At 38.2% G+C, this 22,922-nt stretch overlaps 3 protein-coding genes across 4 annotated transcripts; 2 read left to right on the forward strand and 1 right to left on the reverse strand.

The window, feature by feature from the left end:
- The first annotated feature begins 662 nt into the window (after positions 1–662).
- On the forward strand, positions 663–6,543 carry LOC130991783 (uncharacterized). Its single transcript, XM_057916177.1, has 13 exons — positions 663–1,061; positions 1,665–1,814; positions 2,344–2,514; positions 2,675–2,818; positions 3,213–3,318; positions 3,481–3,629; positions 3,698–3,823; positions 3,927–4,070; positions 4,436–4,523; positions 4,766–5,139; positions 5,292–5,612; positions 5,724–5,948; positions 6,191–6,543. The coding sequence occupies exons 1-13, from the start codon at positions 819–821 to the stop codon at positions 6,323–6,325; spliced, it is 2,376 nt and encodes a 791-aa protein (XP_057772160.1). The 5' UTR covers positions 663–818; the 3' UTR covers positions 6,326–6,543.
- Positions 6,440–8,161, reverse strand: LOC130991850 (pentatricopeptide repeat-containing protein At3g26630, chloroplastic). Its single transcript, XM_057916265.1, has one exon. It carries the CDS (start codon positions 8,042–8,044, stop codon positions 6,782–6,784), a length of 1,263 nt encoding a protein of 420 aa, XP_057772248.1. The 5' UTR covers positions 8,045–8,161; the 3' UTR covers positions 6,440–6,781.
- Positions 8,162–17,280: 9,119 nt separating this feature from the next.
- LOC130991790 (uncharacterized) lies at positions 17,281–22,868 on the forward strand. 2 transcript variants are annotated; one of them, XM_057916191.1, is made up of 3 exons: positions 17,281–17,811; positions 19,414–21,100; positions 22,100–22,868. In XM_057916191.1, the coding sequence occupies exons 2-3, from the start codon at positions 19,487–19,489 to the stop codon at positions 22,436–22,438; spliced, it is 1,953 nt and encodes a 650-aa protein (XP_057772174.1). In that variant the 5' UTR covers positions 17,281–17,811; positions 19,414–19,486; the 3' UTR covers positions 22,439–22,868. The 2 variants fall into 2 exon arrangements, with proteins under 2 accessions (XP_057772174.1, XP_057772173.1); XM_057916190.1 differs by having other exon boundaries at positions 17,505–17,811; positions 19,398–21,100.
- Positions 22,869–22,922: the final 54 nt, after the last annotated feature.

Raw genomic sequence — 22,922 nt, forward strand, 5'->3', positions numbered from 1 at the left:
CACAAGAGTGTATATAGGGGGTGTTCGGTTTATAGGATAAGATAGGATTAGTTATGTAATATTATGTTTGGTTGAGTAATAGGATCCGAGACTTAATCTCGAGATTATACCATCTAGGATTAATCATGGCTTATGAGTCTAAGCCTATCCCTTATGATAAAAATAATCTCGAATCAATTCAATCTCGGCTAATCTCAGTACAATTCAATCTCGAGCAACTGAACACTCCTATAATATAGTATATAATGTTATGATCAATTAGAGAGAAGCGAAATAAATTTTCATATAAATAACCCTCACAGCTTGACTTGCGTAGTTGCAAACAAGGCCAATGAAAACACTTATTAATTCCCAATATTCTCAAATATCTTTATCCTTCGGAAAAAAATAAACACTCAACCCTTTTTATATTCCAAAATTCAAAAAATGAAAAAATTGGAAGTATGAAAACGGAAAAGAGCGCCGCGGAATCAGGCATTTTACCACATAAAAATTAAACAATACATAAAAGAAAAATATAAAAAACAAAAAAACGAACGGCAACCAATTTCGCTCAGGATCGCGCCAATAATAACACAACTGAAATCTAAATAAAATAAAAATAAAAAATTCCGCGGCTTCTGATTCCTCCACGTATTGTCCGACTCAATTGTGCTGCTCATTTAACTACTCACACTTTACTCACACTTTCAGCAATTCACCCAAAAATACGCACAACACACAGTCAAAATTGCTCCTGCTCTGCTCCACCACATCTCAATCCTCACTCATCTCGCTCCGTCATTTGAATTTGATTTTCAGTTGTGAAGGTTTCCGCCATGGACGCGGCTGCACAGCTCGCCCACTGCGGAATTGATCATCTCCACCGAGCCTCGCCGTATTCCTCCGCCGCCGGCTGGAACTGCAGGTCCAGAAACCACCGGTTTTTTCCTAGAATTAGGCGGAATGCCGTCGTCAGGGCCATCGCCACCGAGCCTAAGCCGTCGGATACCAAGCCGCCGATTGCCGTCAATGGGACCGCTAAGCCGCCGCCGTACAAGATGGTCAACGGCACATCAACTGTAGGTTTTTCACTTGTTTTTCTTTTGTATTTGACTACTTTCTTAGTTCTTTTGTTTTCTAGTTTTTTTTTTTAAACAAAAATTAGTTCTTTAATTGAGGTTGTTAATTTTTATCTTTCCACAAAAATTGGTGTTCCTTTTTGTTTTGGTGAAATTTGATCATGCTGAGTGGTTGAGAATTTTGCAGTGTTTTTTATTTATTATTGTTATTGTTATTATTACTATTTTCTTGGTTTTAAGCTGTTTTGTGAAAAAGTTATTGACTAATTGTGCTAGACTAACTTTAAATTTTGTTAATGGAAAGGGCAGCAGCAGACCTGTAAGGATTAGTTATTTGTGAGACTAAAAATTTTAGGTAACTTACAAGTAAAGATTTTTACTTTTAATCTCAATATTCAATAAATAATTAGTGGGATAAACTGATAGAGATTAAACTCGTCTATAAGTTCTTGCCTCTGTTTTTCATACACATTAGTCACTTAAAAACCAAAAAGGGTCAAATGAACGTAATAGATGCAACTCCTGCAACATTTAGAGTAGTTATATGCAATTTTGATGAGTTGAGGTGGTGATTTTTGCCATTGTTTGATTTGGAAATGGCAGAGAATGCAAGATGTTTCGCAGGAGATCAAAAGGGTGAGGGCGCAGATGGAGGAAAACGAGCAGTTGGCCAGTCTCATGAGAGGGCTTCGGGGCCAGAATTTGAAGGACTCTTTGTTTGCTGAGGATAATGTCAATCTCCGTCTAGTTGAGGTTTGTTGGATGAATTTGAAGTTTATTTTCATTGCCACACTACTTTCCCTCTCTCTCTGTTTCTCTCCTCTTAAAGTTTTAGTTTTGAGGTTGAGTTTTGCTGCTCATAGCAGATAGCTCTATTTGATAGATGACTGTTGGAATTTTCATCTGACCGCTATTAATATTTTGTCTAGATAAATTATTAGTTTGCATGGTGAATTTTATGCATATTTATACAAGATGATAAAGCTACATGTCTGATGTCTTACATTAATAGTCATAATTCTAAGTTGTTAAACTGAATGGTCAAATAAACCGATCATAATATGAGAGACATTAATTTTCATATCACTTGTTAGTGATACTACATGGAAAGTTCTAAATTTTCATAGAAACTATTCAAAATATGGTAAAAAAAAAAAAAAAAAATTGACCATATTGCTGAAACTACTAGGTTGAAACTACTGAGTTCGGAGACTTGATTTAGCATTTAGATTGTGGAGGGCCACTGTTTTAATCATGTGATTGAGCCTTTTAACTTCTTCAGGTTGATGAGAGCAGTGAATTTTTACCGTTGGTGTATAATCCTGATACAATTGCTGCTTATTGGGGCAAAAGACCACGTGCTGTTGCGACTCGTATTGTTCAGTTAACGTCTGTTGCTGGAGGCTTTCTCTCCCGTCTCCTCTGGGATCTAATCAATAATAAAATAAAGGAGGTAACAAGACTCAGTCCCGTTTCTCTTTTTCAAATTACGTAGAACTGCATTTTCTTCTTCTTCAAGAGTACAAGGAAATATATTCTAAACTGGGTTATTCAGATGTGCTACTCTAGAAACTCATTAAACTATTCTGATTTGCTTTTCTCTTTCCATGCAGAATGAAGTCGCCCGAGCTATTGAACTGAGGGAGATTGTAACATCTTTGGGTCCAGCATACATAAAACTTGGGCAAGCATTGAGCATCCGACCTGATATATTGTCGCCTTCTGCAATGACTGAACTACAGAAGCTTTGTGATAAGGTGACAAGTTATACTTGAGTTTCAGTTACGTTCCTATTTATCATGTGAGGATTATAGCCCCTTCTGTTCTCGTCGTGATACAACTAGTTTATTTGGAAATTTGTACAATTTCATCCTGTGTTCTTATACCATTAATCAATTTATATTGCTGTGTTCATTATTCAATTTATATTGCTGTATCGTCAAGTTTAACTTCACCGATGTATCAATTATTTTAGTGAAGCATGTTCCTCAACTTAGTCTGCGAGGATATAAAGTGTATTTCAGATGCTAAAAACTTTACCTTAGCTTCCTCGAAAGTGACTGATATTCAAGAGGAAATATTTCAACTATATTGAAGTGTTTCTTTTTTCCACTCTTCAATAATCAACCAACTAATCCATTATGTTTATAGGTCCCATCGTTTCCAGATGACATGGCAATGGCTCTTATTGAAGAAGAGCTCGGCGAGCCGTGGTATAATATCTACTCCGAGCTTTCTCCTTCTCCTATTGCTGCTGGTAATCTCAAAGGATTTGAGCCTTTTTACTGACTTTGGTTCTTATGAAATCAGCTTGGATGTGCTAAGAATCTTTTACTGCAGAAAGTAAAAATTATTGTCTTGCTATGTCTAAATAGCTGATAGTTATATGATTTCTTCTTCTTTTGGAAATCATTTGCAGCCTCCCTTGGCCAGGTCTACAAGGGCCGGCTAAAAGAAAATGGGGATCTCGTTGCAGTTAAGGTGCAGAGGCCTTTTGTTCTTGAGACTGTGACAATTGATCTCTTCATCATAAGAAACTTGGGTCTTGTTCTTAGAAAGTTCCCTCAGGTACTGATTATACTTTTTCCTGTTCTTACTTGAAATGGATAATTGAATCATGCCACAATTTCTTTCAGGTCTCCATAGATGTTGTGGGATTAGTTGACGAGTGGGCTGCTCGTTTCTTTGAAGAGTTGGATTACATTAATGAGGGGGAGAATGGAACAATATTTGCTGAAATGATGAGGAAGGACCTTCCTCAGGTGATTTTTCTGCTAAGTTAAATCTTTCGTCTAGCGAATCACATGACTATCCAGTATCCAACAATAGGGATTTCCATTTCTCTGACGGTGTCCTGCTTTATAGGTAGTTGTGCCAAAAACCTACTCTAAATACACCGCGAGGAAGGTTCTTACGACACAGTGGATAGACGGGGAGAAGCTGTCACAAAGTACTGAAAGTGATGTCGGAGAGCTGGTAAATGTTGGAGTTATATGCTACCTCAAACAGGTAACCATTGTTGTAACTATTCATAAATTTATCATATGCGAATTCTAGATGCTTCTTGAGTTAGTTGTAAATATTTGACCGAAATATAGTTTTCGACCATGTTGTCTACCTTCAAATGTCACCAGAAACATTTATTTCAGATTTGGTTATTTTATATTCAAATTAGCGATAATTCCATTGAGGCAAAACTATAAACTCATCCAGAAATATATTACTAGGTCCTCATGTTAATATCTACTGATGAAGACATGGTCAATTAAATTAAAGGTGACAAGACCCTCTTATGAGTTATGAGGATCTAATAAAGATGCATCAAATAGTTATTTTAGCTACTTAACCTTTCTCGTTTCAATTTGGATCTACAGCTGCTTGACACCGGTTTCTTCCATGCTGATCCACATCCGGGAAATCTAATCCGAACTCCTGATGGGAAGCTGGCGATACTGGATTTTGGTAAACAGTTACTATCTACTAGAAGTGCATGCTTCATGTAGGAAAATATACATTTAATATAGGATAGCTTGCAACAACATGCATATACCTTAATTATGCCTCATGGATATCGTATCTTCCTGAAATTGATATATTTTACCTCCTTCCAACACTGCATAGTCTATCCACCAAGATTTTCTCCCATATCTTATGTGTAGGTTTATTTTTCCGTTCGCTTTATTGACTGGCACCAAAAATTGCAGGCTTGGTCACTAAATTGACAGATGATCAGAAATTCGGGATGATTGAAGCTATTGCCCATCTTATCCATCGAGATTATGGTGCTATTGTAAAAGATTTTGTCAAACTTGGCTTTATTCCAGATGGTGTTAATTTAGAGCCCATTCTGCCCGTACTGGCCAAAGTTTTCGATCAGGCACTCGAGGGTGGGGGAGCCAAAAATATCAACTTTCAAGAACTGGCATCAGATTTAGCACAGATAACATTTGATTACCCGTTTAGAATACCACCTTACTTTGCACTTATAATTAGAGCAATCGGGGTGCTGGAGGGAATAGCTTTGGTGGGCAATCCCGAGTTTGCCATCGTGGATGAAGCATATCCGTATATTGCGCAGGTACAGATTTACAACGACCTGAACATGCTATTACTAATACCTAATATCTTAAATCACCATTTATTAACTTAATATTTATGCCTCACACACCTCTTACATGTACATAGTAGACATTGCAGTGATATATTTTACTTCTTTTTGTGAATTTTTAGAGGCTGCTCACTGACGAATCCCCAAGATTGAGGTCTGCTCTACGCTACACTATATATGGAAAATCTGGAGTCTTTGATGCTGAAAGATTTATAGATGTGATGCAAGCTTTTGAGAACTTCATAGATGCTGCAAAGAGCGGGGGTGGCGAAGATATGAACGGAGGAATGGCAGAACTTGGATTTCTGCAACCTCAAACAAGTAGTTTGTTTCCGGCTTTCACGGGCAGTGCTTCTCAAACACAGCCGATCCAAACAAGAGCAGCCTTGGGATTTTTACTATCTGATAAAGGGAATTTCTTCCGAGAGTTCCTGCTAGACGAGGTAATATCTATTTTTAAGGCACAAGACATTAGTAATTTGGTTCTTATGATTTAGTTCTTCAATCTCAAAGATTCATCGATTAATTTCAGTAATGTTAATTTCTATTAACAGATTGTGAAGGGTATCGATGCAATCTCAAGGGAACAGCTGGTGCAGATAATGGCTTTTCTTGGTGTTAGAAATGTAACCCCAGTTTTTAGCTTGGTTCCTTCTCTGGGGCCTTTCAGGACAGCTGCGCTTCTTCCCACAATAACCGAGGAAGACAAAGTCATACTCAACAACGTTCAGAAAGTTGTCGAATTCTTAGCTGCCGGAACTGCAGCCTCATCGAGTCAGGTAATGTTGCTTTCTAAAGCTAGTGATACTAATGCATAAAGAATTCCATGACCAAACGAGCTCAAAATTGTTCAATCCATCAAAGTACGTGGTAAGCTATCACCCAAAGTAAACACACCCTTTAACGGTGATCTTTTAGTTGAGATCGACCGTCTGTGATCTAAGGCAAATTTACCTCTTAAACCTAACGCGGTGACAGATAAAACTAGCTACTCACACAGGATTATTCTGTGCTTCTGCAGGGTATAAATGTTCCTCTAGTGGTCCAAGAGCTACTTCCCGTGTTGCCCGGACTCTCCGTGAAAGTGCTGCCGGAGGTGCTCAGTAGGCTGTCATCACGGATACTAGCTCGTGTAGTCCGCGACACACTCTTGTAATCGAAAATTAGTGGCCCATTCTCTAAATTAAGCCATGTATGTATTCACATTCATTTGCAGACAGATCTATACACAGTAGTATTCCTTTCCAACGGCTCATAGATTACTCAGATATTCATAAAGAATGTAGATTTTGTATGTATAGTCAACTGTCAACTTCAAAAAAAGTGTATATTTACTCACCAGAATATAATACAAAAGCTGAGATTATTTCCTCACTTCTTCTCTTGTTGAAGTCTTTCTCGACGCTTTCTTGAAGCAATGATCTTGTTCAGCAATGGGGCGTAGTTACCCGAAGCTGCTGCTGCTGCTGCTCGTTTTTGTCAGTCTGCGATGAACTGCAGCGAACAAAGACACGACGCCAAGGTATTTTCCTCAACCTTGGCCTCGTTGTTCATAGCGATTCCTCGGATTAATAGTCGTATGTACTCGCGCATTTTGGTATGTTGGTCCGAGTCATGAACTAGGGCGATCTGATGACTCTAGATCAAGCAGCTTTGCCAAATACATCTCAAAGAGGCAAACATAATGCTCGAAGCTCGGCTCGATACCGTAGCGTTGGACCATGTAGTATAAGTACCTACGGCCCTTGTCGATTTCGCCTATCTGCATACAGGCGCTTAGAACCCCAGCAAACGTTATGGCGTCCGGCTGTACATCCCTTCTCTCCATTTCCTCGAACACGGCGATCGCCTCCTCGCCCCGCCCGTGCACGCCTAGGCTCGTGATCATCGCGTTCCACGTGGCCACGCTCTTGCTCTCCATCTCCGCGAACACGCGCTTGGCGCACTCCAAGCTGCCGCATTTGCTGTACATGTCGATGAGGGACGTCCCGAGGAACGCCCCGATCTCGAACCCGTTCTTGATCGCGAACTGGTGCACCCAGCGGCCGAGCTCGAGGCTCTCCAGCTCGGCCGAGGCCGTCAGGAGCGCGACCAAGGTGTACTCGTTCGGGCTCACGTTGGCGCGCCGCATCGCCGTGCAGAGCTCGAACGCCGTCTCCGGCTTGCCGCTCTTAACGTAGCCGTTGATCATCGCCGTCCAAGAAACCACGTTTCTCGTCGGCATTCTGTCGAACACTTTCTGCGCGATATCCATTCTTCCGTTCAAAACAAGCCCCGCGAGCACAGTTGTCCAAGAAACGACGCTTTTGTGCCGCATTTTGTGGAACACCTTCAGCGCGTCATCTATAGCCCCACATTTCATATACAAATCTATCAAAACGTTATCCAAATACACATCTCCGTGAAATCCAGATTTAACAGCAGCCCCATAAACCTCCCTCGCCTTCTCAACGCTAGAAATCGCGAGGCAAGCTTTCATAACGAACGGGAACGTGAATTTATCCGCACTGACACCTCGGAAAATCATAAGATTGTAGAATTGGATAGCTCGATGGGGGCAATCGTTTACGGTGTGCGTTCTGATGAGCAGATTCCAAACGAAGGTGGAAGGATTGTCGGCGTGTTGGAACACTAGGGCGGCGTAATCGAGCTCCCGGTAGGAAGAGCAGAGGCGAATCAATCTGGCGACGATTACTTGATCGTGGTGGAGGGTGTTGTGGATGATTTTGGCGTGGATTTGCTTAATCTGTTTGAAATTGACGCATTTTTGGAGGAATATGAGGGCTTCTTGAGGAGAGAAACTTGACCTCGGCGTTGGGTGGAAGGTTCTTGCCGGTAAAACATCGAGAGTGCTCAGTGAATTGCATGCGGTCATTGAATCAATGTGATGTTAGAGAGAGAGAGAGAGAGTGAAGAAGTTGGGATGAGCTGTGAGAAATGGGTGGGAAAAAAGAAATTCACGTTAAAAAAAATGCAAATAATAGTGCTCAAAATAATAGCATCCATAAAGAATAAGGGTTAGTTACATTAAAACTTATGAATTTTGCACTTATTTCTATTTTTTCATGATTTTAAAATTTATCGGAATTTTCATGAATTTAATAAGTAGTTCAATTTTATAATAATTTTCGTTATCGGCAAACTCCAAACTAACATGACACCTACATGGCATTTAATTAAATGACGTTGTTTTATTTATGTAACAGAAACTGTGTCGTATTATTCCCGTATAACAGGAAACGACGTTGTTTCTATTATATTAAAATTTAACTTTTAGTGAAAGAACACAAAATTATTTACCCTAAAACCTAACTGAGCAATGCTCTTTACAATTATCATGGAGGCAAAATTGTTAGACTAGGAGATATTAGACTTTACTCTGATGGTGAAGTATAATACAAATTTGGTTTTGATCCCGATAGATTCATTTGTTTGGACTTAGAAGAGGCGATTAATAAACTAGGTTATATATCTTGAAAATGTATTGCATATAAGATACCTACAACTCTTGTTTTTATAGACTTGAATTAAGGTAAATAGGCCCTGCTTTTTGGGGCATTAAGAAGCTCCAACCTGAATTTTGCACCGTCCAATAAGTCTTCACCTGAACTCGAAAGCTACATTGGCAGAACCTCCATGGTGCGTCAACATTCTCAAAAGCTTCAGATGAACCAGATACTGCATCCATCTTCGCCCTAATTCACAGAGAGGGAAAAAACGTAATGTTGTGTTGAATTTGTTGGAATATAAAGGAAAATTTGGCTAAATTTGGAGGATAGAGAATAAGTGTGTAGTGTGTGAGAGGACGTGTGTGTGTGTGTGTGTAAGTGATATGAGTGTGAATAAAACAAATTAAAGTGGGAGGATTTGTGAATGTGTGTGGACGTATGTTTTGTAAAAGAAAGTTTTAGCAATAGTAACCACTTTGTTTTTTCTTCACATCACTAACAATACAAATGCACACATATATATAGTGGCATAGGTCGGTGATATAGCTCACCATTTTAGACTAGTTAATTAATTTTAGCTACTAGAATAGTCTAGGACTATTCATTTGCTAGAATAGTCTAGATAATTAATTAAATATCTTAGGTTCTAGATTTTTCTACTTATTTCCTATATTCTAGATATTTCTTTACAAAATATTTTACTTACAAATCAAGTTTATATTTCAACACTCCCCCTTAAACTTGATTTGTCATCCCGAGCAAAATTCTGAACTTCACAAAATCCTCGAACTTGAGCGGCTTGGTAAAAATATCGGCAACTTGATCTTGTGATTTCACATACTCCACTTGGACCTCCTTCTTTGAGATGCATTCTCTGATGTAGTGGAAGCGGGTGTCAATATGCTTGCTTCGATTATGAAACACCGGATTCTTTGAGAGCGCGATTGCTGACTTATTATCCACGCAAATCGTTGTTGGCTCCTTTTGTGGCCATCCAAGCTCTTCCAGTAAACTTCGTAGCCAAACTGCATGACAAACATTGGATGTGGCAGCCACATATTCAGCTTCACATGTTGACAGCGTGACTATGGGTTGCTTCTTCGACATCCAGGTGAAAGCAGTGTCTCCCATGAAGAACACGAATCCGCTTGTACTCTTCCGATCATCATTATCTCCAGCCCAATCGCTATCACTATACCCAACAAGCTTATAATCATCAGTACATGAATAGAACAGGCCATAGTTGAGCGTACCTTTGAGGTAGCGAAGAATTCTCTTTGCCGCCTTAAAATGCGTAGTGGTTGGATTTTCCATATAGCGACTTACGAGTCCTGTCGCATAAAGAATATCCGGCCTTGTGCAAGTTAAGTACCGTAAACTTCCAACCAAGCTCTTGAACAATGTCGGGTCCACTTTTTCTCCTCCATCATTCTTGGATAATTTGATCCCGCATTCCACTGGCGTGTTGATTGCTTTGCAGCCCTCCATCTTGAACTTCTTGAGGATTTCCTTGGCGTATCCTTCTTGTGTGATGAAGATCCCATCTTCGAGTTGCTTGACTTCCACGCCGAGGTAGTACGCCATCAGCCCAATGTCTGTCATCTCGAACTCCTTTGACATGGCCTTCTTGAACTCTTCGATCATCTTTGGATTATTTCCTGTGAAAATCAAATCATCGACATACAAGCACACAATTAAGACATCTCCTCCATTGGCTTTCACGTAGAGAGCATGCTCGTGAGGGCATTTGGTGAAACCATTCTCCTCCAAATACTTATCGATCCTGCTATTCCATGCCCTTGGTGCTTGCTTTAGTCCGTATAGGGCCTTCTTTAACTTCAAGACTTTATCTTCTTGCCCTTTCACCTCGTAGCCCATTGGCTGCTTGATATAGACTTCTTTGTCTATATACCCATTCAAGAAGGCTGATTTGACATCCATTTGATAAATCTTCCATCTATTTTGGGCTGCAAGAGAGAGTATTAGTCTGATAGTTTCTAATCGAGCGACGGGAGCAAATACCTCATCATAATCAATTCCAGCTCTTTGGCTATATCCTTTTGCGACGAGCCTCGCTTTATATCTTTCCACTTCACCCTTGGAATTCTTCTTAACTTTATACACCCACTTGACTCCAATAGTCTTGTGCCCTTTCGGTAGTGTTACGAGCTCCCACGTATCATTCTTCTTTATGGCCTTGATCTCTTCATCCATCGCGACTCGCCAATTTTCACTATCTGCTGCTTCTTCAAAGCTAACAGGCTCACAATCAGCAAATAGGCAAAATAAGGTAAGATCTTCTAACCTTTCAGTATCCTCATATATCTCGCCCAAACTCCTTGCTCGTGGTGTGGCTCTTTCATTTAAGAAAGATGGTGGCGAGTATTCAGTGACTGGCACTGGTGAAGCTGGTGGAGTCACTGGCTCTTGTTGGACTTCTCCAATTTGCTCTTCTGCACTTTGTTCTTCTAACTGTGGGATGTAGGTGAAGTCACCGTTGGAGCTGAAATCCCATACTCCTTCTTCGTCGAACTCGACGTCTCGACTTATCACTGTTTTCTTGGTCTCTGAGTTATATAACTTATAGCCTTTGGAGCTAGAGTCGTACCCGATAAAGATGAATGCTTCACTTTTGTCATCGAGCTTCTTCCTTCTCTCATCTGGTACATGCACGTAGGCTTTGCTCCCAAATACATTTAGGTGAGAAATTCCTGGCTTTCTCCCGCTCCAGGCTTCTTGTGGAGTCATTCCCCACACGCTCCTTGTCGGCGATCGGTTGGATAGATACACCGCGCATGCCACTGCTTCTGCCCAGAACTCCTTAGGCAAATTCTTCGTCTTTAGCATGCTCCTCGCCATCTCCATGATTGTTCTGTTCTTTCTTTCTGCCACTCCATTTTGTTGGGGGGATCTCGGAACTGTCAGGGGCCGCCGAATTCCATTTGCTTCGCAAAATTCTAGAAACTCCCTTGACGTGAATTCTTCGCCTCGATCGGACCTCATGGCCTTGATTTGTCGTCCGCTCTCCTTCTCGACGGCAGCTTTGAATTTCTTGAATGCATCAAATACTTCTAATTTCTGCTTCAAGAAATATACCCACGTTTTTCTAGAAAAATCATCAATGAAGAGCAGAAAATAATTATTTTTACCGAGGGAGCTTGGATTTATCGGCCCACACACGTCAGCATGAATCAACTCCAGTGGCTTTTGAGCTATTGAGCTTGACTCCTTTGGGAATGGCTTTCTGAACTGCTTCCCGAGTAGACAACCTTCGCAGAGTTGATCGGGATGCTTGATGGATGGTAAACCTCTCACCATCTCCTTCTTTGACAGCAACTCCAAACCGCCAAAATTTAAGTGCCCAAACCGAAGATGCCACAACCAAGACTTATCTTGGTAACACGCTTTTAGGCATTTTGCCATGTCATTTCGAATATTCAATAAGAACATTCTATTTTCAGACATTGGCACCTTGGCAATAAGATTATTTTTGCCATCTCTTATTGAAAGGTTATAATCTCTCATGTGAATATCATAACCTTTCTCCAAGAGTTGTCCCAAACTCAAGATATTATTTTTCATATTGGGCACGTAATAAACATTGGAAATAAATTCATGACTTCCATTCTTCAAGCGGATTAAAATTTTTCCTTTTCCTTTAACTGGAATTTTAGATTCATCACCAAAGGAGACGTTGCCACTTACCGACTCATCGAGCTCCACAAACATATTTATTTTCCCGCACATGTGGTTGCTTGCACCGGTGTCGAGGTACCACGTGTCATCTTGTCTTCCAGCTTCTCCTTTATATGCCAGAAGCACACTACCAATATCTTGATTTGTACTTTCGGCGTAATTGGCCTTCTCTTCAATCCTTACTTTTTCACTTCTGCACTCGGAAGCATAGTGCCCAAATTTATGGCAATTATAACACTTTATTGAGGATTTATCGTACCTCGACTGCGGGTTGCTCCTCCCCCGACCACTTGTAAACTCATTTCTTTCACCACTATTGACGAAGCCTCCTCGTCCTCGTCCACGTCCACGTCCACGGCCTCGGCCTCTGGCTCGATCTTGTCCTTGGCCACGTCCTCTCCCGAACTGTCCATGGCCATTGCTCGGACCTTCTTCTTTCTCTTTCGGGCTTACTTGCAACTTTAAAAGTTGCTCTGAAATTTCTTGCTTCTTCTTTTGCTTCTCCTCGTATGCTTGCAACGACCCCAACAAGAGATCGATTGTCATCTCCTCCAAATTTTTAGTTTCTTCGATCGTCACCACAATGTGCTCAAACTTTGGGGTTAGTGACCGCAATATTTTCTCCATAATTCTAACATCCTCCAATTTTTCACCATTTCTTTTCATTTGATTAGACACCGCCAAGACTCTTGAAAAATAATCCGAAATTGATTCGGACTCTTTCATATGTAATGACTCAAACTCTCCTCTTAAAGATTGAAGTCGTACCTTTTTTACTTGCTCCGCTCCTTTGCACGCGTTCTGGAGCTTCTCCCACGCTTCTTTGGCGGTACTTGCATTCAAGATTTTCTCGAAATCATCGTCCCCTAGCGCTTGATAAATGAGACAGAGAGCCTTCTTGTCTCTCTTTCTCGCGTCTCGCAATCTATCCTTTTGTTGTTGGGATAGTGCGGCCTCGTCCTGCGGCTCCTCGTAGCCGTTCTCCACGATTTCCCAAACGTCGTGGGCTCCCAATAGTGCCTTCATCTTGATGCTCCAATTATCGAAGTTGCTCTTGTTGAGCATGGGGACTTGAAACGATTGTAAATTCGCCATACCACAAGTAGAATCTTGTGGCTCTGATACCACTTTGTTGGAATATAAAGGAAAATTTGGCTAAATTTGGAGGATAGAGAATAAGTGTGTAGTGTGTGAGAGGACGTGTGTGTGTGTGTAAGTGATATGAGTGTGAATAAAACAAATTAAAGTGGGAGGATTTGTGAATGTGTGTGGACGTATGTTTTGTAAAAGAAAGTTTTAGCAATAGTAACCACTTTGTTTTTTCTTCACATCACTAACAATACAAATGCACACATATATATAGTGGCATAGGTCGGTGATATAGCTCACCATTTTAGACTAGTTAATTAATTTTAGCTACTAGAATAGTCTAGGACTATTCATTTGCTAGAATAGTCTAGATAATTAATTAAATATCTTAGGTTCTAGATTTTTCTACTTATTTCCTATATTCTAGATATTTCTTTACAAAATATTTTACTTACAAATCAAGTTTATATTTCAACAGAATTTGGGGGTAAAACCTATTTTTATGTTATAAAAAAGGATCATATCTAAATGATGTCGTATTACACTAATTAAATTGCGTCATTTTATTAATCGTTCGACAATTCCACGTTATATTTTCAATAATTTAAAATTTGCTATGTGAGCTTCTCATTTGGGGATTTATGAAAATTATGGTAAACTTGAACTACCTATTAAGTTCATGAAAAAAAAATAAAAAAATGAAAATGGATGCAAAGTTCATGAGTTTTAATGTAATTAATTCAAAAAATTAAGCATTTGCTCGAACTTGTTTGACCTGAATACATTTAGGACACGTTTACTTCATTGTTAGGATAAATAGATAAAAATAATTTATTTATTTTAATAAATTAATCAATTTTGAACTTATTTAACTATCTCATACTTCAAACACTTAATTTTATATTTTATTTATTAATTGTATCAATCAAAATAAACACCCTTCTTATTAATCAATTATATCATTTTAAAAAACAATTCCTTATTGAATCGAAGTTCTTTTTTTTTTCTTCTTAAAACCGAAAAAGGCTTCTTTTCAAAAAAAGAAAAGAAAGAATCAACCAAACGGAAAGAATTGTCTTTACAGATCTAAACGGTTTTTTATGCGAAATTTTCGTTTTTGACTCAAAACTTTTGATTTTAGGGTTAGCTCCTCAGCCATAAAGTATAAAAAGAATATTCTTTGTGTTGCGTATAAAAGTGGAAAAATTATATTGCATGTAAAGGAATTATATCCCAGACCCTCATTTGATCAATTGAATCTAAGACCATCCTCTAACCTCTCACAAAGGAGAATCTTTGGATGGCTCAATTTTGCCACTTGAACTAGACCTCATTGGTAACATATTGTGATTTTTTTTTTTTTTTTGACAAAGGTAATATATTATGAATGGATAAATAAGCTCACATTATTATTTATAGTATTGTGAGTGAAGAATAGAAAATGTGCACATTTTTGTAAAATAGGTGACGTGTTCACATTTTTATAGGACGGAGGAAGTAACATATAGTATAAATTTATTTGATGACCGGCCATGTTCTTCAAAGTTTTACTAACAAATAAAATATAGAGTTTTCTGTCAAACATTTGACCTCGTATTAGGTACAAAAACTGTCCTTTTAATTTTAACTTAGTACTCCTAAGTAAAAGGTAACTTCATGAGAAATAATGATTTAACGCACATATTCACGATGTGGTGTTGGAGTAAAATGATCAAACAAGTGAAATGATGCATACAATTTTAACTTTTAAGAATAGTTGACTATGTCAGAAATTATATGAAGAATGAGAATGCGATTAACAAATAATACTATTGTGATTTCACTCCAGAAGATTTATAAGTAAACTTTTATTTTTCAAAATTCAGATACTCATTACAACGTATTAAGTAAAAAAAAAAATCAAGAATTAAGTTTTATTCATAAGACCATATGGAAAAGTCGTAGTATTTTTTTTTAGGAAAGAACCGAGATTGTATATTAGAATATGAGGAAACAATATCCAGGAGCCAGGTCGGAAAAGCCGACTTCCAGGAGAGTACATCATCAGAGGAAAAAGCAAAGCGAGAGAGCTCGTGAGCCGCAAGATTGACCTCACGGCGGACATGATAAAAGTCTAGAACGATAAGACGTCTAGCGTGTTTGAAAGTTTCCCACAGCTCGTCAGTGAGCGAATCCGACCCTTCGAAAGTGTCATACAAGACATGAATAGCGAGGAGAGAGTGTAAATACAATAATGGCCCCAAGTTGTTCTCAAGGCAGAAAGCAATAGCAAGAATCATGGCGTGAAGCTCACCCATGAAAAGTCGTAGTATTGGAAAGCAACTTTCCATCTTTGGTTCAACTATAAATCAACGGTAAGGTATATTTGTTTGGTCAAATACTTCGAAAAATTTCCCCTAAATAAAACCTAGAAAATTCTATTAGAGTTGCAACTCCACCAAAATTGATGAAGATCATCAATTTGACCCGTTCAACTTTAATTTTCATGAACGATGACCGTATTATCATAGTCAACTGGGTATTTGAATTAATGGGAAATATACACGATGAAAATGGTGTAGAATTATTGTTGGGGCAAGAAAAAGGAAAAAGTGTCAAATGCAATAATGTTTCCTTTAAATATGTTTAGGTACAAATAAATCTTTAATGCTCTGCAATTTTGGTAAGATGATTTCCTTCCGACCATTAAATTAGGGGCTTGAGTCATTAAAGTGAAAAATGAGAAACTATTATTCATCTTAAGAAAAAACAAAAAAGAAAAACAAAGAATCCTTAATGCTATAATTTTTAACATGCATTTTTTGAAATAATTATATCTATCTATTTTAATACGTGCACTTTTTGAATATATAAGCTATATTTTTGTAAGGTACATATTATTTCTTAAATTCAAAATTGTTACTACTTTATACTAGTATTTACACAAAAAAAAAAGAACTATTTTTATACGAAAAGGGAACTCTTGAATCTCAAGTCTCACAATTCTTTACCTATGTCTCGTAATTTTGTATTTATCTGTCTTGTTCTAGCATATGTTAGAAGAAGTAGATTCAAAACGTTTAAAGGCTATGTTTGCCACTTTTAAGTTAGATTACAATGACCAACTTCTCACGTTATTACTTTATACATTTGTAGCCCTTTAGGCTAGGTAATGCATTGATGACCACCCATTAAATGCAGGATTTGAAAATAAAAATCCACTTAATTATACAATCGATTTTTAATAGTTCCCTAAAAAATAATTTTGTTCGTCGAAAGCATTATTGAGCTCAATTCAATACGACAAATAAGTTTGAATATAATTTTATGCGTGTAGTATATTGTAATTAAGCTCAAACTTGACAGGTTAAAAATGGAACAAGCAAGTGTGTACGTATCGAAACCATATATTCGAGCTCGACTTGTATTTGATTCTATTAAAATTTATGTAAAGTTAAGTGGTAGGAAATCTAGCGCTTGATTCAATCTCTATGCTTTTTTTTTGGATATACTAATGTTAGAATTTATGTAAAAGTAATAGGTAGGAGTTTGCCGCTTGATTCAATCCCATCATCCCATGCATATAAGGTAGCTAGTGTCAACGATTTTATAACAATTTTAATTAATAATCAGTATAAAAAAACGTTGTTTCACGTTTTAGGTGGATTCACATTTTAGTCTTATAATAATACTTTGTGATAATTTTAGCATAATTTTTCTTTTTTACTTGAGGGGAGAAGGGGAGGGAGAGGTGAGATTTGAATCCTAAAATCATATAAATCCACGTTAGCCACCAAAAAATGTATATACTATATTTTTTTTTTCAATTGGTTATAAATAATTATTTTTAATATGCTAACCATACTTTCCTTATTGCAGATATTATAGCCGTATTTTGTTTTCTTCATTTCCTGTTTAACGCTTTTTAATTAATTCTTTTTCTAACAAACAATGTCGTGATTTTTTTTAAAAATAATGTCATGAATTTGACATTAAAAATTTTATAAAAATCAAATTCGTGCGTGAGGCACGAGTGAAATATTATTTTTATAGTTAAAAAAACTACTTGGCAGATGGCTATGGCATCCACATACATACATAGACATATATATGCATGTACACACCACAACATTCATACACGCACTCTTCCTATAATTCCATCCTTTCTGCACAATAAATGAAACCAAATCAAACAAAATCACACCGGATTGTCAGCTATTTCAGTTTTTAGCAAGAATTTTCCTTCAGAAGAGCAATTGCCCCATCTCATTTAACAAAATCTAATTTTCTCTCCCAATTTCTTTGTTAAACCCTCATTTCTCAACTACTGTAGTGGTCCGATCTGACCATAATTTGGTGCTTCCATACAATTACAATACGCCTGCACGGAACCTGATTTCGTGAGCTTTCCACAACCACTTGAATTAAGGTAATGCGATTTTTCTATAGTTTACTGTGGATTTTCAAGTTTGGTACTGAAAATTGTTCTGATCCGTGCTCGCTTTCATAATAATGATGGTATTTCTATTAATTCCTGCTACTTTAATGATTATACACGATTTTTATGCGGGTTGTGAATGGTTCCGAATTTTGTTGATTAAGTTTTTGAGTTACTGTGGAATATTGGAATTTTGACAATATGTTAAAAATTGGGGCTTTCCCGGAATACCGTATTGTATTGCAGCGTTGAACTTGGATTATGCTTGTACATGTATTCGATTTCTGTTTCATGGTGCCAATTTGATATGGGTGGATTTGGGCCACTTTAAAAGAAATAGCAGATGCAGTTAATAGTAGGGAGATTTAGAGAATTGTTAAAAGCTTTGAGGATGCGAAACGATGAAGTTGTGTGCCTTTTTAAGTCGAATCGCTCATAGTTAATGCTGCATTGAAGTCTTGCATCAATGAATGAACTATATATTATATTGTTTATAGGATCTTAAGGGAAGCAACATGGGTGATTATCCCCTTATGTGGGCTTAAATTTCTTTTGTGCAGTGATGAGTTTATGCACACCTTTTGAACTCAATATCATGTAACAATTTAGAGTTTCAGTGTTTATCATGTATTTTCTTCAGACACTTTGAAATGAGGGTAGTACTTTTTAGAAGGGGATAACTTTCATGATTTGAAGTGGCAAGTTTATAGAAGACATACAATTTAACAGAAACAAACTTGTATTCTTCCTAAATGGACAATTGAAAAATAAAAAGGCATCTCTGGAGTTTCTTGGCTCAAGTAGCTGCCACCACCTTTCTTTATCAATCATTCTTTATCTTTCCTGACATTTGCTATGAAACAAATGAGTGATGATTCTGATGAATTTGGAGAGTAATGATGTGTGTGAAGACTAGAGTCTGGAGGAAGGTTTTCAGCACCTTCTGCCAATAATAGTCTAAAAAGACATTGCTTGGTTCAGTGGATTAGGTTTTGGACCTTTCTTTCACCTTGCTAGAAATTATTCCTTTCTTGGTGATCCGGTGACTAAAACCCCAACTTTCTTCAGATTCTGAATTGTGCATTAAGGTTTCACTGCCTATTCCTTCCTTTCTTTCATGGATGCCCTAGATTTTCATTTCTTCTTCTTCCTCTTATTTTTTGTGTTATGCAGCGGATGTGTGATTTTTTGCTCATGTCTATATGTATGTCTCTTTATATGATAAAAGTTAAAAATCAGTAAAAATCAGTAAACCACCTGACTTCATAGTGGGTCATAATAGCTCAGAGACTTTTGAGTGGGTCAATTTTTTGGCTAGCCAAAAGACAAAAGACAAAAGTGATGGTAGACCCTTTTGAAGTCTTCAAGTTGGAAGTACCTTAAACATCTGCATCTAGATTGTGTGATCAAATGATGGTAGCATAGTTCCAGCTGCTCGTCTATCATCTAGTTGTATTTAAGGTCTTGTTTTTTTGGAAATTCTTGCGGAAATCTATAAATTTTGACTAATTAAATATGCACTGTTTTTGTTTGTTTTTAAGTAGTGGTTCAAGAGTTATTTGGTTTCTTCACAGCAGTTTTATTCCTCAACAGGCAGAGGTGCATTTGGATGATTGAATTGGCATCACTATAGCATAGCATACTTTGCTCCAATACACCCTGAGGCATGTCGGCTGTTGATATATCCAAATATGAACATAGTCCTGTCCATAAGGCCATCATTTTGAAGGATTATGCTGGTCTCAGAAGAATTATTGCAGGTCTTCCCCAACTTGCTGACCCATCTGAGATCCATACAGAATCAGTTTCAATTGCAGAAGAAGCTAAAGCTGAGGCAATAGCTGCTGTAATTGATCGACGTGATGTCCCTAGCCGAGAAACTCCACTTCATTTGGCTGTTAAATATCGTGATGAGACTGCCACAGAGATGCTTATGCTTGCCGGAGCAGATTGGAGCTTGCAAAATGAGCAGGGTTGGAGTGCATTACAGGAAGCAATCTGTAATAGAGAAGAAGGGATTGCAAAAATCATAGTTAGGCATTACCAGCCACTGGCCTGGGCAAAATGGTGCAGAAGGCTGCCTCGGTTAATCGGGACAATGCGAAGGATGAGAGATTTTTATATGGAAATCACATTTCATTTTGAGAGCTCAGTTATCCCTTTCATATCCAGAATTGCCCCTTCTGATACTTACAAGATTTGGAAGAGGGGTGCAAATTTGAGGGCCGATATGACTTTGGCTGGTTTTGATGGTTTCAGAATACAACGTTCTGACCAGAGTATTCTTTTCCTTGGTGATGGCTCGGAGGATGGTCAAGTTCCTCCAGGTTCACTATGCATGATTTCACACAAAGACAAAGAGGTTATGAATGCTTTGGATGGTGCTGGTGCTCCAGCAACTGATGCAGAAGTGCAGCAAGAAGTTACTGCAATGTCTCAGACCAATATATTCAGGCCTGGAATTGACGTGACCCAAGCAGTTCTTTTACCTCAAACAACATGGAGGAGAGTGGAGAAAACAGAAATGGTGGGTCCCTGGAAAGCTAAAGTTTATGATATGCACAATGTGGTTGTTAGTATCAAATCAAGGAAGGTGCCAGGGGCCATGACAGATGATGAATTATTTAGTTCTTCTTGCAATGAGAACGAAACAGAGAATGAGCTTGATGATGTCTTGACAGAGGAAGAAAGAAGGCAACTTGAGGTTGCTCTTAAGATGGACTCATCAGATTTGAGCAATGAAAATGGTGATGGCATCATTCCACACCGTCATAGTTGTTATGACCACAGGGATATTTCCATTGAGGACATAGACGGTTGTAGGAATGGAGAAGTTAAGCAAGAAAAAAAAGGATGGTTCAATGGATGGAGGAGAAGGGAAAATAAGCAAGACGATGAGAAAAAAGTTGCTCCGCCTAGAAGCTCTTTGTGTGTGGAAGAAAAAGGCAGTGATTTTCTAGAGGACTCTCCTAGAAGTCAGAATAGGCCAGGTCGGCACTCAGTCGAAGTGGTTGTGAAACGGGATGAGCATCGGAGAGGAAAAGACACTAAAGCTTCTTCATCAACAAGTATTGACAGTGGAAATCGAAGAAAGGATGCAAGTCGGGAGAATGAGTATAAAAAAGGTTTAAGGCCTGTTCTTTGGCTTTCTCCTGATTTTCCATTACGAACTGAAGAACTCCTGCCACTGCTTGACATTTTGGCTAACAAAGTCAAAGCTATACGGAGATTAAGGGAGTTATTCACTACGAAACTGCCAAAGGGGACCTTTCCTGTAAAGGTATGGTCCTTCCACAAGCTCTTTCCTGAAATGATAGATATGCTTTATAGCATTGTCACTCATTTTTAACTTATATTTTAGTATATACCCATTTCTGCTTATGTGAATGAATAAGTGAAGATGGCTGGTTTAGAAGAGTGTTGTTTGCATAATTAGCCTTCTGTCTAGTTATGTGTTCGTTGCACCATCAATATTATTTTAATATTACCAAACAGCTTCGCTTTTGACTTTGCTATTATTCTTGGCTTGGGATTTCAGCCTTAAGAGTTACCAAAAGCATCAGTTGAAGATATGATAACAGCAAGACAGTGTTGATTTCTGATATAATTGGAATTAAAATCCCCCATCAAAATGCTGACACTTTCTGTCCCATTTTTAATTGAAAAATTAGAACTCACTTAAGAAATCTGACTTATACTTTGAGAACTTTTCTTTTGAGGAATTCTGTGAAGCTCTTATTATTTTTTTTTGGCTGTGGCACACATGTTTTGAGAACATGAAATTCTACCCTTCGATTATTTGCTTAGAAAGATGGGGATGAGTTAGGCGTGTCAGTGAAGCTTTCTAGTACTCCGTCCTGCTCCAAATGTCTCCTTTCTTTTGGGCACGGAGATTAAGAAATGTGTATAAAGTAGATAAAGTGGATTGATGGAAATTGTTTAAATATTAAGTATAGAGAGAGAGTGTATTGCCAAAAAAGGAAATGGGACATTTGGAGTGGGACAACCCAAAATAGAAAATGGAACATTTGGAGTGGGACGGAGGGAGTACAATTTATGGAATAATGTACTAGCATGAAATCTTTTTCTAAACTAGCCTTGCATTGAAGACCCTTCATTCGTATTGCTATGTCTACACACAAAATAGGGTATAAATTCATATAGTCTTCCTCTGTTCAGATCTACATGCCAGCGTGATGAGGCATTTGGTAACATTAATTCTCTGTCATGTCCCTCTTCACTTTTTTCCCTTTTCTAAATAAAGTCTGCTTATTTTCAGGTTGCTATTCCAGTGGTTCCCACTATAAGAGTGATAGTTACATTTACAAAGTTCGAGGAGTTGCAGCCGCTAGATGAGTTTTCAACTCCACCTTCGAGCCCAACTGGTGTTGGCAAGGAGAGCCCTGCTATGGTTCAATCTTCAAGTTCGTCTTGGTTCCAGTGGATAAAATCTCCTTATCAACGACCCAGTTCCTCTACGGGTGGCTCTAGCAGCAGGATTGATAATATTCAAGATCCATTTGCAATCCCTTCCGAGTATTCATGGATCACCGCTGAAGCAAAGAAGAAAAAGATGCAGGAAAGGAGCAAATCTAAGAAATCAAAAGGTCAAAAGTAGTTTTTCTTCACAATGTGGGATAGATCTTGCTGAATCTCCAGTTCAGTTACTTAGACGAACAACAGGTTGCATCGGGGTAAGACGTGGTAAGAATATCATTGTGGGTTGTTTGAATAGTTCGACTCTGGTATATCATTGTGGGGGGTTTATAGAAGTATGAATCTGTGATTCTTGTAACCATAAAAAGACCGATGTTTCATGTTTGGGCGGACAGTCTACCATTCTCGTCTGGCACGACTTTCTTCTCGATCCATGAACTTCAGTTGAGCATCTTTACTAACAGATTGAAGGATACTGTATATTCGTTGATTCTATCACCATAATTTCTTTAATTGTTTCCATGCAGTGTGAGCAATCAGTACTGTAATTTCTATTTAAAGAAAGTGAACAGCCAGTTGTTATTTGTTGAATGGAATTTCAGTTTGCTTCATTTTTCTCTCTGCTTGCGGCCATGGAGATTGTGTTGTTACGGTTGGTTTGTTTT

Source organism: Salvia miltiorrhiza, chromosome 7 (assembly GCF_028751815.1).
Source record: "Salvia miltiorrhiza cultivar Shanhuang (shh) chromosome 7, IMPLAD_Smil_shh, whole genome shotgun sequence".
In the NCBI taxonomy this organism is placed as follows: Eukaryota; Viridiplantae; Streptophyta; class Magnoliopsida; order Lamiales; family Lamiaceae; genus Salvia; species Salvia miltiorrhiza.

Excerpts from the sequence above, each read along its gene's own strand:
- LOC130991790 (XM_057916191.1), top strand. The coding sequence starts at position 19,487 with ATGTCGGCTGTTGATATATCCAAATATGAACATAGTCCTGTCCATAAG. Across the intron at positions 21,101-22,099 it reads AGGGGACCTTTCCTGTAAAG|GTTGCTATTCCAGTGGTTCC; the intron begins GTATGGTCCTTC and ends GCTTATTTTCAG.
- LOC130991783 (XM_057916177.1), top strand. The coding sequence starts at position 819 with ATGGACGCGGCTGCACAGCTCGCCCACTGCGGAATTGATCATCTCCAC. Across the intron at positions 2,515-2,674 it reads TCAATAATAAAATAAAGGAG|AATGAAGTCGCCCGAGCTAT; the intron begins GTAACAAGACTC and ends CTTTCCATGCAG. Across the intron at positions 3,824-3,926 it reads TGAGGAAGGACCTTCCTCAG|GTAGTTGTGCCAAAAACCTA; the intron begins GTGATTTTTCTG and ends CCTGCTTTATAG.
- LOC130991850 (XM_057916265.1), bottom strand. The coding sequence starts at position 8,044 with ATGACCGCATGCAATTCACTGAGCACTCTCGATGTTTTACCGGCAAGA.